The 13,847-nt window shown below is 41.4% G+C and overlaps 1 protein-coding gene across 6 annotated transcripts in view; it reads left to right on the plus strand.

Moving 5' to 3' along the window:
• DENND1B (DENN domain containing 1B) overlaps window positions 1-13,847 on the plus strand; it is a 364,765-nt gene that overhangs the window by 323,551 nt on the left and 27,367 nt on the right. For all 6 annotated transcript variants that reach the window (XM_077452755.1, XM_077452759.1, XM_077452757.1 and 3 more), the window contains 2 exons: window positions 4,270-4,338; window positions 9,955-9,999. In XM_077452755.1, coding sequence (XP_077308881.1) covers window positions 4,270-4,338; window positions 9,955-9,999 — 114 coding nt within the window. The remainder of the gene's footprint in view (window positions 1-4,269; window positions 4,339-9,954; window positions 10,000-13,847) is intronic.

Raw genomic sequence — 13,847 nt, forward strand, 5'->3', positions numbered from 1 at the left:
CCGCCTTCAGGCTTTCTAAGGGCGTAAATTTTTGAGTTCACTTCTCACTACCTATTACAGTTTTGAAGGCCATAAAATGCCAAGATGGCACAAAACCCCCACAAATGACCCCATTTTAGAAAGTAGACACCCCAAGCTATTTGCTGAGAGGCATGTTGAGTCCATGGAATATTTTATATTTTGCCACAAGTTGCGGGAAAATTACAAACTTTTTTTTTTTTTTTTTTTTCACAAAGTTGTCACTAAATGATATATTGCTCACGCATGCCATGGGCATATGTGAAATGACACCCCAAAATAAATTCTGCTGCTTCTCCTGAGTACGGGGATACCACATATGTGGGACTTTTTGGGAGCCTAGCCGCGTACGGGGCCCCGAAAACCAAGCACCGCCTTCAGGCTTTCTAAGGGCGTTACAGTTTTGAAGGCCATAAAATGCCAAGATGGCACAAACCCCCCCCAAATGACCCCATTTTGGAAAGTAGACACCCCTAAATTTAGGGGTACACTAGTGAGACTAGGTAATAAATGGCGGGTGCCCTGAAACTATAAAAAAAAACTAACCAACCAGCGTCACCTGTAACAGTTATATGGTGATCACTGGTGAAAGGGTTAACTAGGGGGCAATCAGGGGGCTTTATGCGGTAGTATATGGGGGTCCCTGGCGCTATAAAAAGCTGCAGCGAACCTAAATACCTACCTGCCTAACTAGCGTCACCTGTGACACTAATACAGCGATCAGAAAAACGATCGCTTATTAGGCTGGGTTCACACTGGAGCGATGCGGGAACGCCACGAATGCGCGGCGGGTTCCCGCATCGCATGCCTCCCGGCGGCAGTTCACACTGCCCTATGCGAACTGCTGGGAGTGTCAGTGAAATGTTACTGACACCCCCAGATCAGTTCGCATATCGCAGTGCGATCTGCAAACTCGGATCGCATGGTGTGAACACCCATGCGATCCGATTCTGCTGCGGGCCAAAAAAAGGGTCCCGTGCGAATTTGCGGCGGGTGCGGCGAATGGCTGAACTCGAATCGCACAGAGATCGGATGTGATTTGCACTGCAGTGCGGTGCGAATCACATCCGTTCTCATAAACCGCTGCAATGTGAACCCAGCCTTAGTGACACTGGCGACGGGGGGTGATCACGGGGTTAAACCTTTATTGGGGGGGTTAGGGGGTACCTTAGAACTAAAGGGGGCTAACCCTAACTGCCCTAACAGTTATTAGTCACAAATGACACCCGCCGGGTGATCAGGGGGTTAAACCTTTATTAGGTAATAAATGGCGGGTGCCCTGAAACTATAAAAAAATAACTAACCAACCAGCGTCACCTGTAACAGTTATATGGTGATCACTGGTGAAAGGGTTAACTAGGGGGCAATCAGGGGGCTTTATGCGGTAGTATATGGGGGTCCCTGGCGCTATAAAAAGCTGCGGCGAACCTAAATACCTACCTGCCTAACTAGCGTCACCTGTGACACTAATACGGCGATCAGAAAAATGATCGCTTATTAGGCTGGGTTCACACTGGAGCGATGCGGAAACGCCGCGAATCCGCGGCGGGTTCCCGCATCGCATGCCTCCCGGCGGCAGTTCACACTGCCCTATGCGAACTGCTGGGAGTGTCAGTGAAATGTTACTGACACCCCCAGATCAGTTCGCATATCGCAGTGCGATCTGCAAACTCGGATCGCATGGTGTGAACACCCATGCGATCCGATTCTGCTGCGGGCCAAAAAAAGGGTCCCGTGCGAATTTGCGGCGGGTGCGTCGGGTGTGGCGGGTGCGGCGGGTGCGGCGAATGGCTGAACTCGAATCGCACAGAGATCGGATGTGATTTGCACTGCAGTGCGGTGCGAATCACATTCGTTCTCATAAACCGCTGCAATGTGAACCCAGCCTTAGTGACACTGGCGACGGGGGGTGATCACGGGGTTAAACCTTTATTGGGGGGGTTAGGGGGGTACATTAGAACTAAAGGGGGCTAACTCTAACTGCCCTAACAGTTATTACAGTCACAAATGACACCAATGCAAAAAAAAAAAAAAATGACATTGGTGTCACTGTGACTGGGGGGCAGGGGTAATTGGGGGGGTGATCGGGGGGTAAAGGGGGGGTGTGAGTGTGCCTGGCATGTTCTACTGTGTGTGTAGAGTGTTGGTGCAACTCACCGATCCGCTCTCCTCCGTGTCGGAACGTAAAATACCGACACGGAGGAGAGAATACATCACTTCCTCTCCTGTGTTTACATTACAGGAGAGGAAGTGATGTCACGGGGGATTTCTATTCGTCGGGAGCGATCGCGAGGGGGTGGCCATGAATGAATGGCCGCCCCCTCGTCCCGGATCGCTCCCGGACGAAAACCGACCGCCGCAGGCACCGGGCGGGGGCCCGATCGGGCCCCCGACCCGCGGGAGGCAAGGGACGTACATGTAAGCCCTTATGCCTGCCCGTGCCATTCTGCCGACGTACATCGGCGTGCGGCGGTCGGCAACTGGTTAATGCATAAAGAATGACTAGAACCAGAAATCAATTTTAATAAAAAAAATTCATCTGTAGTTTTAGACTACTTTTATTAGTTACCCATCAGGGGCTTCCTCTTATCTAGCAAATCAGATGGATGACCCAATTTTACTGTTTTTCACATAACAGGCTTGAAGATTTGGGAAAGGTCACTAAATTTTTAAGGCCTCATGCACAACAGGCGCTTTTGCTCATATAGTGTTAAAAAATTGCATATTCTGACATCATGGAGGGCACAGGTGCAGCCTAAAGCCTGATGCCAACAGCCTTTGCAAAATAAATAACAGGCTAAAATATAATTCCAGTTTTTAAACTATATGGAAAAAGCATCCACATGCATGAAAAATCAATATTGGCACACAAAAGCACAACAAACAAAATTAGTGCTTAATGCAGAAGATAGAGCTTTATTGAGTAAATAAGTAACAAATATGTGTAAATTCAAAATCGTTGCAAAGAATTCTACAATTATCTTAAGCCGCTATCTCATCTCTATATCATACCCTCTGTCATATAAGAAGCTGCATCCTTGTGCCTGTGCACTACTTGTTTTGATAGCATTTCCCAGTGATCACGTGACTTCAGGCTCTCTGCTCTCTCCTCTGATATCTTCAGTGGACGGGGCCGAGATTCCCCTACTGACATCATTCGGGGAGGAGAGGAGCAAAGAGCCTGAAGTCGTGATCACTGGGAAACACTGTCAAAACAAGTAGTGCACAGGCACTAGGATGCAGCTTTTTATCTGACAGAGGGTATGATATAAAGATGAGATAGTGGCTTAACAACCACTTTAAAGGCTGTGGTTATGAATATGATTGTAAAATAAAGCTTTATCTTCCCCATAAAGCACAAATTTTGCTTGTGTGTTAAACACAGTTTATTGAGTAGAATTATTATTATTTTTTTAATAAAGCATAGGCACTAGGACAGCTTTTTATGTGACAGAGGGAATATACAGATCAGTTAGTTTTGAAGCAGTGGGGAGAGGAGCAGATCAGCAATATTGAAAGCTGACAGCAGTGGCGGAACATGGTATTCCAGTGCCAAGAGAGAAGATGCCAAAATGCAAGCACCCCATGCGTAAAATGCAGGCCCCACTAAGGCATCCCGTTTCCTGCAGTCCCTAACTACTGAAAGTCTCCATCTTGGAAGCACATGCATTTATAATGGATATGCATGGGACAGGTGAGCCTGGAAGGAGCGACCCCTCCATACAGGGTCACACTGAACACCCAGCACAGAGCATTATGGCAGCAAGGGGCGTCAGTGCGTTGCCTGACCAATATATTCAGGTACAAAAAAGTGCCCACTGCCCCCACCTATGACTGGTCTTCGTAGCAAGGAGCACTGGAATGGCAAAATATGTAAAGAAATATAAAGGGATTTATATTGGTCAAGGTACAGGGAGAAGGTAGAAACTGGCAGGATCAGCCAGGTATTTCAGATGATAGAGGGGGCCAAATTACTCAGCACAAGCACTGTGCTGTATAAGATGCTTTAAAGGAACAGGATCTTTATTTTTATTTTTTTGGGTTAACAAACGCTTTAAGGCGCAAGACTCCTTTGACAAAAGTATTAATCGTTCTATCTCCTATACAGTATACATCAAGACACACAAGAAAATGTAAAATCTGAAATAAACCACTTTATTGAGAACCATACTATGTGCAGTGATGTTAGAAAACTGTAATGCATGAAAAACCTTCATATGCACATGGTTACTATTAGTATCCTTTTTACAGAAAGGAGGAGCACTGATTAATACAGCGGTGACTAAAGCTAGCCCAGTTATGAAGAATGCCTATATGTATGTAAGTATCTTTCAGCAACCATGAATTAACTGTACTGATCTGCAATCAGCTATATCAATTCAGGTCATTAGATAAGATGATACATTCATTGCGCTGTATTTTTGCCTGAAATGCTAAATGCATTCATTTTAGTAGACAGTTTTGATTGCATCTTGGCGTCAAAGGCATACCTACATTCTTGTAGCAAGACCTATATAGTCATAGATGGTGAGAATATAAGGCACTATGACCCCCAAGTCCAGCCTTACATAATTCAACTCTGGGAAGACTGTAATTGTTTGTTCACATTTGTATGTTAGCTAACTTTGTCCAAGAAAAAAAGTACTTTGTCAATAGGCAGTGGGGGGAGATTTACTGAAACTGGAGAGTGCAAAATCCTCATGCAGCTCTGCGTAGAAACCCATCAGCTTCCAGGTTTCATTGTCAAAGTTTAATTGAACAAGCTAAAGTTAAAAGTTGATTGGCCACCATGCACATCTGCACTAGATTCTGAGTGCACCAGTTTTAGTAAATCTCCCCCAGAGTTGTGACAGTCACATTCCTTGGCAGTTCATTTTCCTTTAAGTCTTGATGATTACGGTTTTACCGGCCAAAGCATTTGTAATTTTGTACAACTAATTTTGTGACATGTTTTCCACACTGTACAGCCAATCAGATGACACATAACAAAATACTTGTAATTAAGACAGTTCATTGTCCTGGTTCAGAAATTCTGCTTTCTTTGTCCATTTTCTGTCTCAAGCCACCTCATTGAACAGTAAATCAGTATCCTCAGCTTTATCCAATGAATATGCATTGACCAAGGAAGTAGTAAAACTGCCATCAGCTGTCGGAATACCTGAACTGTGCCTGCACCTGGATCCAGGTGTTGTTCAGGCAACAAAGAGGCTTTAATCACTTTAAACAAACTATAGTACTAAAGAAAAAGTTAGCATACCCTTAATTTTTTTATATCTTGTATTGCCTATTCCCTTAAGCATAAAGGACATCTTGCAGTCTTTTGTGATAGTTGTGTATTAGGCCCTTTATTTTCCCATGTGGTAAAACTACCCATTCTTCTTTGTGTACGGCAAATTCTTTGGTTGTGTACTGTAAATTTCATGTTTGAGATCTTCCCGGCACTGAGGTCAGGAGATTGGGATGGCCATTCCAGCACCTTCACTTTTTTGCCTTGGCCTTTGACACTCTCTTTTTGTTTTTGGAAAAACTTGCAGGTGATGAATGCAAGTTTTCCTCAAATAGTTGCTAATGATTACTTATCATGTCAACAACTTTGACTGAATTTCCTGTTCCACTGTATCTCAGTCACCCGCAAAACAGCAGAGATCCATCTCCATGTTTTGTGGTAGAGATGGTGTTCTAGTCTTCATATGCCTTGTTTACTCCAGACATCTGGTTTGATTTAGTAAAGGCAATTTTTATTTGCAAGGGAATTTTCCCCAAAGCTTAGTGAATGAGCTGAAACTCTTCTGACTTCCATTATTCAATCACGTGCAAATAAAAATATAGTTTTTTTTCCCATTGCATGTGATTGGGAATTATTTTAAAATTGAAATCTCACCACATTCACTAAGCTCTGGAGAAAATTCCCATGCACAGTGAACATTGTTTACCTTTAGTAAATCAACCCTATAGCATTTATGGTTGAGGCTGTAAAGTTACATTTTTGTCTTGTGGCCAAAAAGGATTTTGTTCTAGAAGTTTTGAGGCATTTATATAGGTGCTGCTTGGTGCATTGTAAGCAGTCTGATTTGGTGCAAAAAAAATGGCTAACATTTTGCCAATTGTTCAAGGGTTATGTAAACTTTTAAGCCCAACTGTATCTCAGAAAACCAAATCTACCTGCTGCATCCTCTCAGCTTATTTTAACTACTTCCCACCCAGCCTATTGTCAGATGATGAACAGGCGGGTCCTTCGCAGTTCCGGGTGGATGTGATATGGCGCCCTGCCAGAACGCGCGCAGAGCCGCGCTGCTGCATGATCTGTCACTGGCTGTGTCCACCGGACACAGCCAATGAGTGATCAGCGTACTGGCCCGCTACCAGAAGCATGTGATCACTGTGACCAATCACAGCAGATCACATGCCAATTATACACAATGAATGGCTTTGATTCATGCCATTTATTGTGTACAAGTGTGTTGCTGCTGTGATTGGTCACAGTGCTCACATGGTACAGGCAGGGCCAATCACAGCCCATCTGTACCATGCGATTAGCTGTGGTCAATCATAACAATACATACTGAATGAATCAATTTCATTCAGTAAAAATGGTTGCTTATACCAGTTAAATTCACTGGTATAAGCAATCATAATGTGTTAAAAAAAAAAAAAACCTGATCACTTCCCTAGAAAAGTACAACATTACTATGTCTGTGACCAGAAAATGTCCGCTCAGACTAGGAAAGGGTGCTAGTCCTGGTTCATTGCTGTGAGTCCTGGCTGTGAGACCCTTGTTAAACTGGCAGGTTTCTGTGATTTAAAAAGAGACAAAGATAAATCATTTCAGAATATTTTCCACTTTTAATGTGAACTATCAACTGTGCAGCTCAATTGAAAAACAAACTGAAATATTTTAGGGGGGATGTAAAAATAAAAAACTAAAGTAATGTGGTTGCATGATTATACACACCCTCTATAACTGGGAATGTAGCTGTGTTCAGAATTAAGTGATCACATTCAAACTGATGTTAAATAGGAGTCAGTACACACCTACCATCATTTTAAGTGCTTCTAAATAATCCCAACTAAAGTTCAGCTGTTCTAAGAGGTCTTTTCTGACATTTTCTTAGTCAAATCCTACAGTAAAAGCCATGGTCCGAGCTTCCAAAGCATCAGAGGGATCTCATTGTTAAAATGTATCAGTCAGGAGAAGGGTACAAAAGAATTTCCAAGGCATTGGATATACCATGGAACACAGTATAGACAGTCATCATCAAGTGGAGAAAATATGGCACAGCAGAGACAAGAAGAAAACTAGTCAGGGAGGCTTCCAAGAGGCCTACAGCAGCAGTAAACAGTAAAGGAGCTGCAGGAATATTTGGCAAGTACTGGCTGTGTGGTACATGTGACAACAATCTCCGTATTTTCTATATGTCTGGGCTATGGGGTAGTGTGGCAAGATGGAAGCCTTTTCTTACGAAGAAAAACATCCAAGCCCGGCTAAATTTTGCAAAAACACATCTGAAGTCTCCCAAAAGTATGTGGGGAAAGTGTGTTGTGGTCTGATGAAACGAAGGTTGAACTTTTTGGCCATAATTCCAAAAAGATGTTTGGTGCAGAAATAACACTGCACATCACCAAAAGAACACCATACCCACTGTAAAGCATGGTGGCAGCAGCATCATGCTTTGGTGCTGTTTTTCTTCAGCTGGAGTAGTGGCCTTAGTCAAGGTAGAGGGAATTATGAACAGTACCAGGGAATATTGGCACAAAACCGTCAGGCTTCTGCTAGAAAGCTGAACACGAAGAGGAACTTCATATGTCAGCATGACAACAACCCAAAGCCTACATCCAAACTAACAAAGGAATGGCTTCACCAGAAGAAGATTAAAGTTTTGGAATGGCCCAGCCCAGAGCCCAGACCTGAATCTGATTGAAAATCTGTGGGGTGATCTGAAGAGGGCTGTGCACAGGAGATGCCCTCGCAATCTGACAGATTTGGAGTGTTTTTGCAAAGAGTGGGCAGATATTGCCAAGTGTCAAGATGTGCCATGCTGATAGACTCATACCCAAAAAGACTGAGTGCTGTAATAAAATCAAAAGGTGTTTCAACAAAGTATTAGTTTAAGGGTGTGCACATGTATGCAACCATATTATTTTATTTTTACTTCCCTCCACCTAAAAGATTTCAGTTTGTTGTTCAACTGAGTTGTACAGTTAATAGGTCACATTTAAAGTGGAAAAAGTTCTGAAATTATTTATCTTTATCTCATTTTTTTAGGACTGTTACTGATTAAAATTTTCGTGTTCGATTAATCGTTTTTTTTTTAAATTGATTAATCAACTAATTTCAATTAATTATAACGCACATACAGATCCAACTACTTTTAGCTAATCTTGCATTGCAACTCTACATTAGTCAGTGGTAAATGTGGTATACACTATATACAATCACCTGACACTAGTTTCCACAATCCATGACTTAACGTCACAATTCACACAAATACGTTTTAAATTCAAACTGTAGCACTGATGTAAGTACATTTTTTTCCCCACAGTAGCGTGACAATCCCTCCACCTCCAGTCTAACTAATCACTCTCACCTTATGGCATGGACCCCTGTGCAAACAGGTGGTCATGCAAGCAGGTATCAAAAGGGTTAACACGGACCATAAACTTCTCTCACGTCTCCTTAGATCTCAGCAAGGATGCCAGGTCATGGGTAGGAAGAAAAGATCTAAGTGCTCACCGCTTAAGTATAAGATTTAATTTTTGTGTTCAAGCACAAACTACTCACATAAAGATGATAAAAATACAGCATGTAAAGCCCTACAATCGTTTTAGTTCCGTAGGGCAGCAGCGGGTGACGTCATGTGTAGTTCCTCCCCCGTACACTTTACGTTCAATCAGAACGTCAACGTCACCGTACTCATCCCCCCTTCCCTTTGTTAGCAGAGGGAGGAACTTGGGGAAGGGGGGAGGAGTCCGGTGATGTCGATGTCCGTGACGTTACCGGATCTCCGACGGAACTCCCTGAAGACCCGGAAGCCGGCAGAGAGAAAAGAATTTTGATTGATCAAAAAAAATTAACAATTAATCGAGGAATTAATCTTTAATTTCCACAGCCCTAATTTTTTTTACATCAAAGAGACCTGACATTTTAACAGGGGTGTGTAGACCTTTTATATCCACTGTATAGTACACAAGAGTAATTTAACTCCCATTTGTTTGTACAAAATGGACCAAATTCCCACTTTTGCATGCATTAGATTGTTTCATATTGATGCAGACTTTATACATGTGTTTCATATGAAAAGATTATGCATGAGAAGAAATGAATCCCTAAAATTCCATAAAATATGGTGTGATTCTAACCTTACTGGAGATGGCATATAAAATGGTCTGGTCATATATAAAACACATTTTCATTACATCTGATATATTTAAATGCTATAAACGAAATAAAGAAGAAAGACAACTGTCTCCATAAATATGTTCAAAGGTTTCTTTAATCAACATACACTGAATATTTTAATACACTTCTGTACTTTTTCTTATTGTACACATTGAAAGATACCTTAAAATATGTATGTGCAGTTGTTTGTGCTGAATAAAAAAAAAAATAAGACACTGTTGCTGTAAATAATTTTAATATGCATGCAGACTTGTAATATAACTATTAGGTATTTTTTAAAGACTTTAAACAATGCAGAGTGGGAATGCGGCATGAAAGATCACGTGCGCTGGTGTCAGTCCAAACTCTCAGCTTGCCTGTTTTATACTGTCAAATGTGAAGGTCTTGCATTGCAGAAAGATTATACAAAATATTATTTTGCCAACAGCAGAAATTGCACTTAGACTTGGCACAGTTAACTAATATAATCAGTGTTGTAACAATCTAGGTTTCCAATTAAATTAATTGTTCTATTTTTACTGCTTATGCTTAATTACCAGGCCAAACAAGGTATCAAGGAGGTAAAGAGCAAACTAAAGAATAAGGTAAGATCTTTTTTTTCTTTATATAAAGTTCACTATATATGTTTTTCTTTTCTTTTCTTTTCTTTTTTTTTATTCCCCGTTCTGCCTAGTGACACTGTCACTGATCACAGCTCCCTGTAATCGGGAGTGGTGATCAGTGAGTGACGTGTCACACACAGCCCCTCTCCCCCCCAGTTAGAATCACTCCCTAGGACACACTTAACCCCTACACCACCACCTAGTGATTAACCCCTTCACTGCCAGTGACATTTTCCAGTAATCCAATGCAATTTTTTAGCATTGATCACTGTATTAAAGCCAGTGGTCCCAAAAATGTGTCAGAATTGTCTGATCTGTCTGCCATAAATTCGCAGTCACGATAAAAATCGCTGCTCGCCGCCATTACTAGTAAAAAAAAAATGTATAAAAATGGCATAAAACTATCCCCTGTTTTGTAGACGCTATAACTTTTGCGCAAACCAATCAATGAATGCTTATTGCGATTTTTTTTTACCAAAAATATGTAGAAGAATACATATCGGCCTAAACTGAGGGAAAAAATGTTTTTTTATATATTTTTTGGGGGATATTATAGCAAAAAGTAAAAAATAATGCCTTTTTTTTTCAAATTGTCGCTATTTTTTTGTTTATAGCGCAAAAAATAAAAAACGTAGAGGTGATCAAATACCACCAATAGAAAGCTCTATTTGTGGGAAAAAAAGGATGTCAATTTTGTTTAAGAGCCACATCGCACGACCGTGCAATTGCCAGTTAAAATGACGCAGTGCCGAATCGCAAAAAGTGCTCTGGTTAGGAAGGGGGTAAAATCTTCCGGGGCTGAAATGGTTAAGAAAAAGAAATAAGGACATATTGAAATTGATGAGAGCAACACATCCCAAAAAGTTGTACCAGGGCCATATTTACCACTGTTTAGCATCCCCTTAACATTCTGTAAACGTCTGGAAAACTGAGGAGACCAGTTGCTAGTGTTTTGAGAGAGGAATATTGTCCCATTATTGCCTGATATAGGATTCTAACTGCTCAACAATTCTTGGGTGTCTTTGAAATATTTTTCGATTCAAGATGTGCCAAATATATTCAGTTTATGAAATGTCTGGACTGCAAGCAGGCCAGTTAAAGTGGAAGTAAACCGTCCTATCGTTTTCAGCAAAGGAAACTGCCATCTTGGCCTCTATTTGATCTACAACTGCCATGATGCTGCACATGTGATCAGCTATGACATCAGCCATTGGAGGGTTTGACAGTTTGGTTGAGAGCCCAACCAATGGAAGTGTTACATTCCCGGCATGTGCAGGAAATGTAACTGTTTTTTGAAACTGTTAAAGTGGTTGTAAACCCTTACAACCAACTTTGACCTACAGGTAAGCCTAGATTAAGGCTTACCTGTAGATCCAAGAAATATCTCCTAAACCTACACGGTTTAGGAGATATTTGCCGAAAGATAGGCACCGCTGTCTACGACGCATGCGCTGTAGACAGCAGCGCGCAGGCAGACTGAGCGCGCCGCGGTCAACGCCGATATGCCGTGAGTGGCGGCTCCCATGCTCATGCGCAGGAGTGACATCATCGCGGCTTCGCCAAATGACAGCGGCGCAGCAGCGAGACCCACCGAGAAGATGGATGCGCCGGACTACAGGGGACAGCGGTGACTTTGCTGGCTCCTGTGTCAGGTAAGTGACACATAATGTACTACTATGCGATGCATAGTAGTCCATTATGCTTTACCTTTGCAGGGAATCAAAGAGGAAGTAAACTCATCAGGGTTTACTTCCTCTTTAAATGGATGGTTTACTTCGGGTTTAAGCACCTGGACTCTTCTACTACAAAGCCATACTATTGTTATACTAAGAGTAGAGCAAAGCAAATGTGTTCAAGGTGAAGAACCTGGCTTGTCTTCTGTTCACAAGGGAAATTAAACATGTAGACATATTAACTTTGAACAGTTAACAGAATATAAAAAAGGAATTAAAGTGAAACTAAAGGCAAAAACTTTTTGTTTTAGTTTTGGATAGGTTGGTGAGAGATTATAACTACTGTCAGTTTTTGAATGCTCTCGGTGCCCCCATTATGGAGATTCACACTTTCTATTTATCCTGTTTACCATTATCTTTAAAAGTAAAAGAAAATCACAATTTTTTTGTTGATATCAGAACACCAATAGAGGGGAAATCTTCCAAAAGGGACACTAGTTCTGGTAATGCTCTGTGATTCTCTCACTTTGGAGGGATTTCTTCTCTGTTTTAATTATGGAACAGAAAGTGAAGGGAAATCTCCCCAATGGGACACAGATGGCAAAAAAAAAATGGCGGGTAATATAAACCCTCCCTTACTCTAACCAAAATTGAAAAAAAAATAGGTTTTGCCTTTAGTTCTACTTTAAAGCTAAATTCAGAACAGGTGAGCGTTCACACAAAAATCAGACACATTCAAGTGAAGAATTGCATTAAGGCAGCTGATTTATTTTGAGCACCATTTTCTGGGACAGAATGCAGGGTAGTGCGCTGTAGTGCAGGTGCATTGTAAAGGCTGTCGGGTGTCTTTCTAAATGAATAGCACTGTAGTACACCAATGCACTGTTTGTTGAAGCAAATCAATGGTGTAAACAGGCCCAAAACAACCCTTTCCTGAGATTAAAATTCAGCTAAATACACAGTTGATGTACACATATGGGAACTGCTGTATTTCTGTCCATATAGCCTTAAAATTTACATCCTATGCCCCATAGTACAGCCCTGGTTAACAAGGGAAGGGACATGATCTTTCTTTCTTGGAGTTTCACTTTTTCTTACAGTTCCCCTGACCTTTTGACTGGACAGTGAAAGTAGAAGCAACGCTTTGATGAGCCCATCCTTCTTTCATGCTTTTATCTGCATCCTCATTGCACTGCAACACACCTAATGGTTCCTTGTGCTGCTTCTCCCTCCCTGTTTCTTTGCTTTGCTGAACAGTCTACAGTAGACTGCAAGAGGCTGATACCAGATCAAATTCATGGACTTGCACTTAATTAATCAAATAACTTTTATGATGTATTAATGATTACAGAGCTATAATCTACCTGCCTGGAGTTCTCCTTTAAATAAAATATACAGGCTTAGCCTTACTGTTATGCTGACCCACTAGATTTACTTTGAGTCACTGACATGGTTTCAGGAACATCAAGTAAAGTCCTTATCTGAATACTTGTTCTGAGTTAGTGAAAGTATTAACGCAAGAGGTTCAGCATAACAGCCAGGCAAAGTATTTGCAAAATGAGAATTCTGCCTCTGTTTTTTTATTTTCTAAAAATGTATGCTTTAAAATCTGAGACCCTCCCGAAAGGGATACCTGATGCATGGGAATTTTGTAGTTCATTGTTAAATGCTGCAGGCTATTATTTAATATGCATGCATTGTTCAGTTCTATGGATCTTGCTTAGTGTGCCAGGTCAAGATTAGTGACACTCCAATGAACATGTACCCTTGAACTTGAACCTTGTACTTTCCTAGTGGTTTTCCCTGATCCCCTAAGATCTCTCATACCTTACCCTGTCCATTTCTGACTTTAGCTGAATAGGGTAACTTCTGCTGGACCAACCCATAATTCTTTTGCAGAGCCCTATTTTGCTTTCTATGTTACTAGTTGCATCTAAAAATGATTTCTGAAGTTCAACAAACAATTTTGTCACACATTTGTGGCTTGGAATTCCCTAAAAGCACCCATTAGAGGCATGGTGATTGCTCATATAACCAAAAATAAGAAGGATGCCAGTAAATAGAAATCCAAATTTATTGATGCAGTTAAACACGGTGAAATGTGATTCCTTAGACCACTTAGGAAAATCAATCCATATAGCCGGAGCAACAACAGGC

This window comes from Lithobates pipiens, unplaced genomic scaffold (assembly GCF_037356315.1).
Source record: "Lithobates pipiens isolate NorthernLeopardFrog02 unplaced genomic scaffold, aLitPip1_a1.2 Scaffold_23, whole genome shotgun sequence".
In the NCBI taxonomy this organism is placed as follows: domain Eukaryota; kingdom Metazoa; phylum Chordata; class Amphibia; order Anura; family Ranidae; genus Lithobates; species Lithobates pipiens.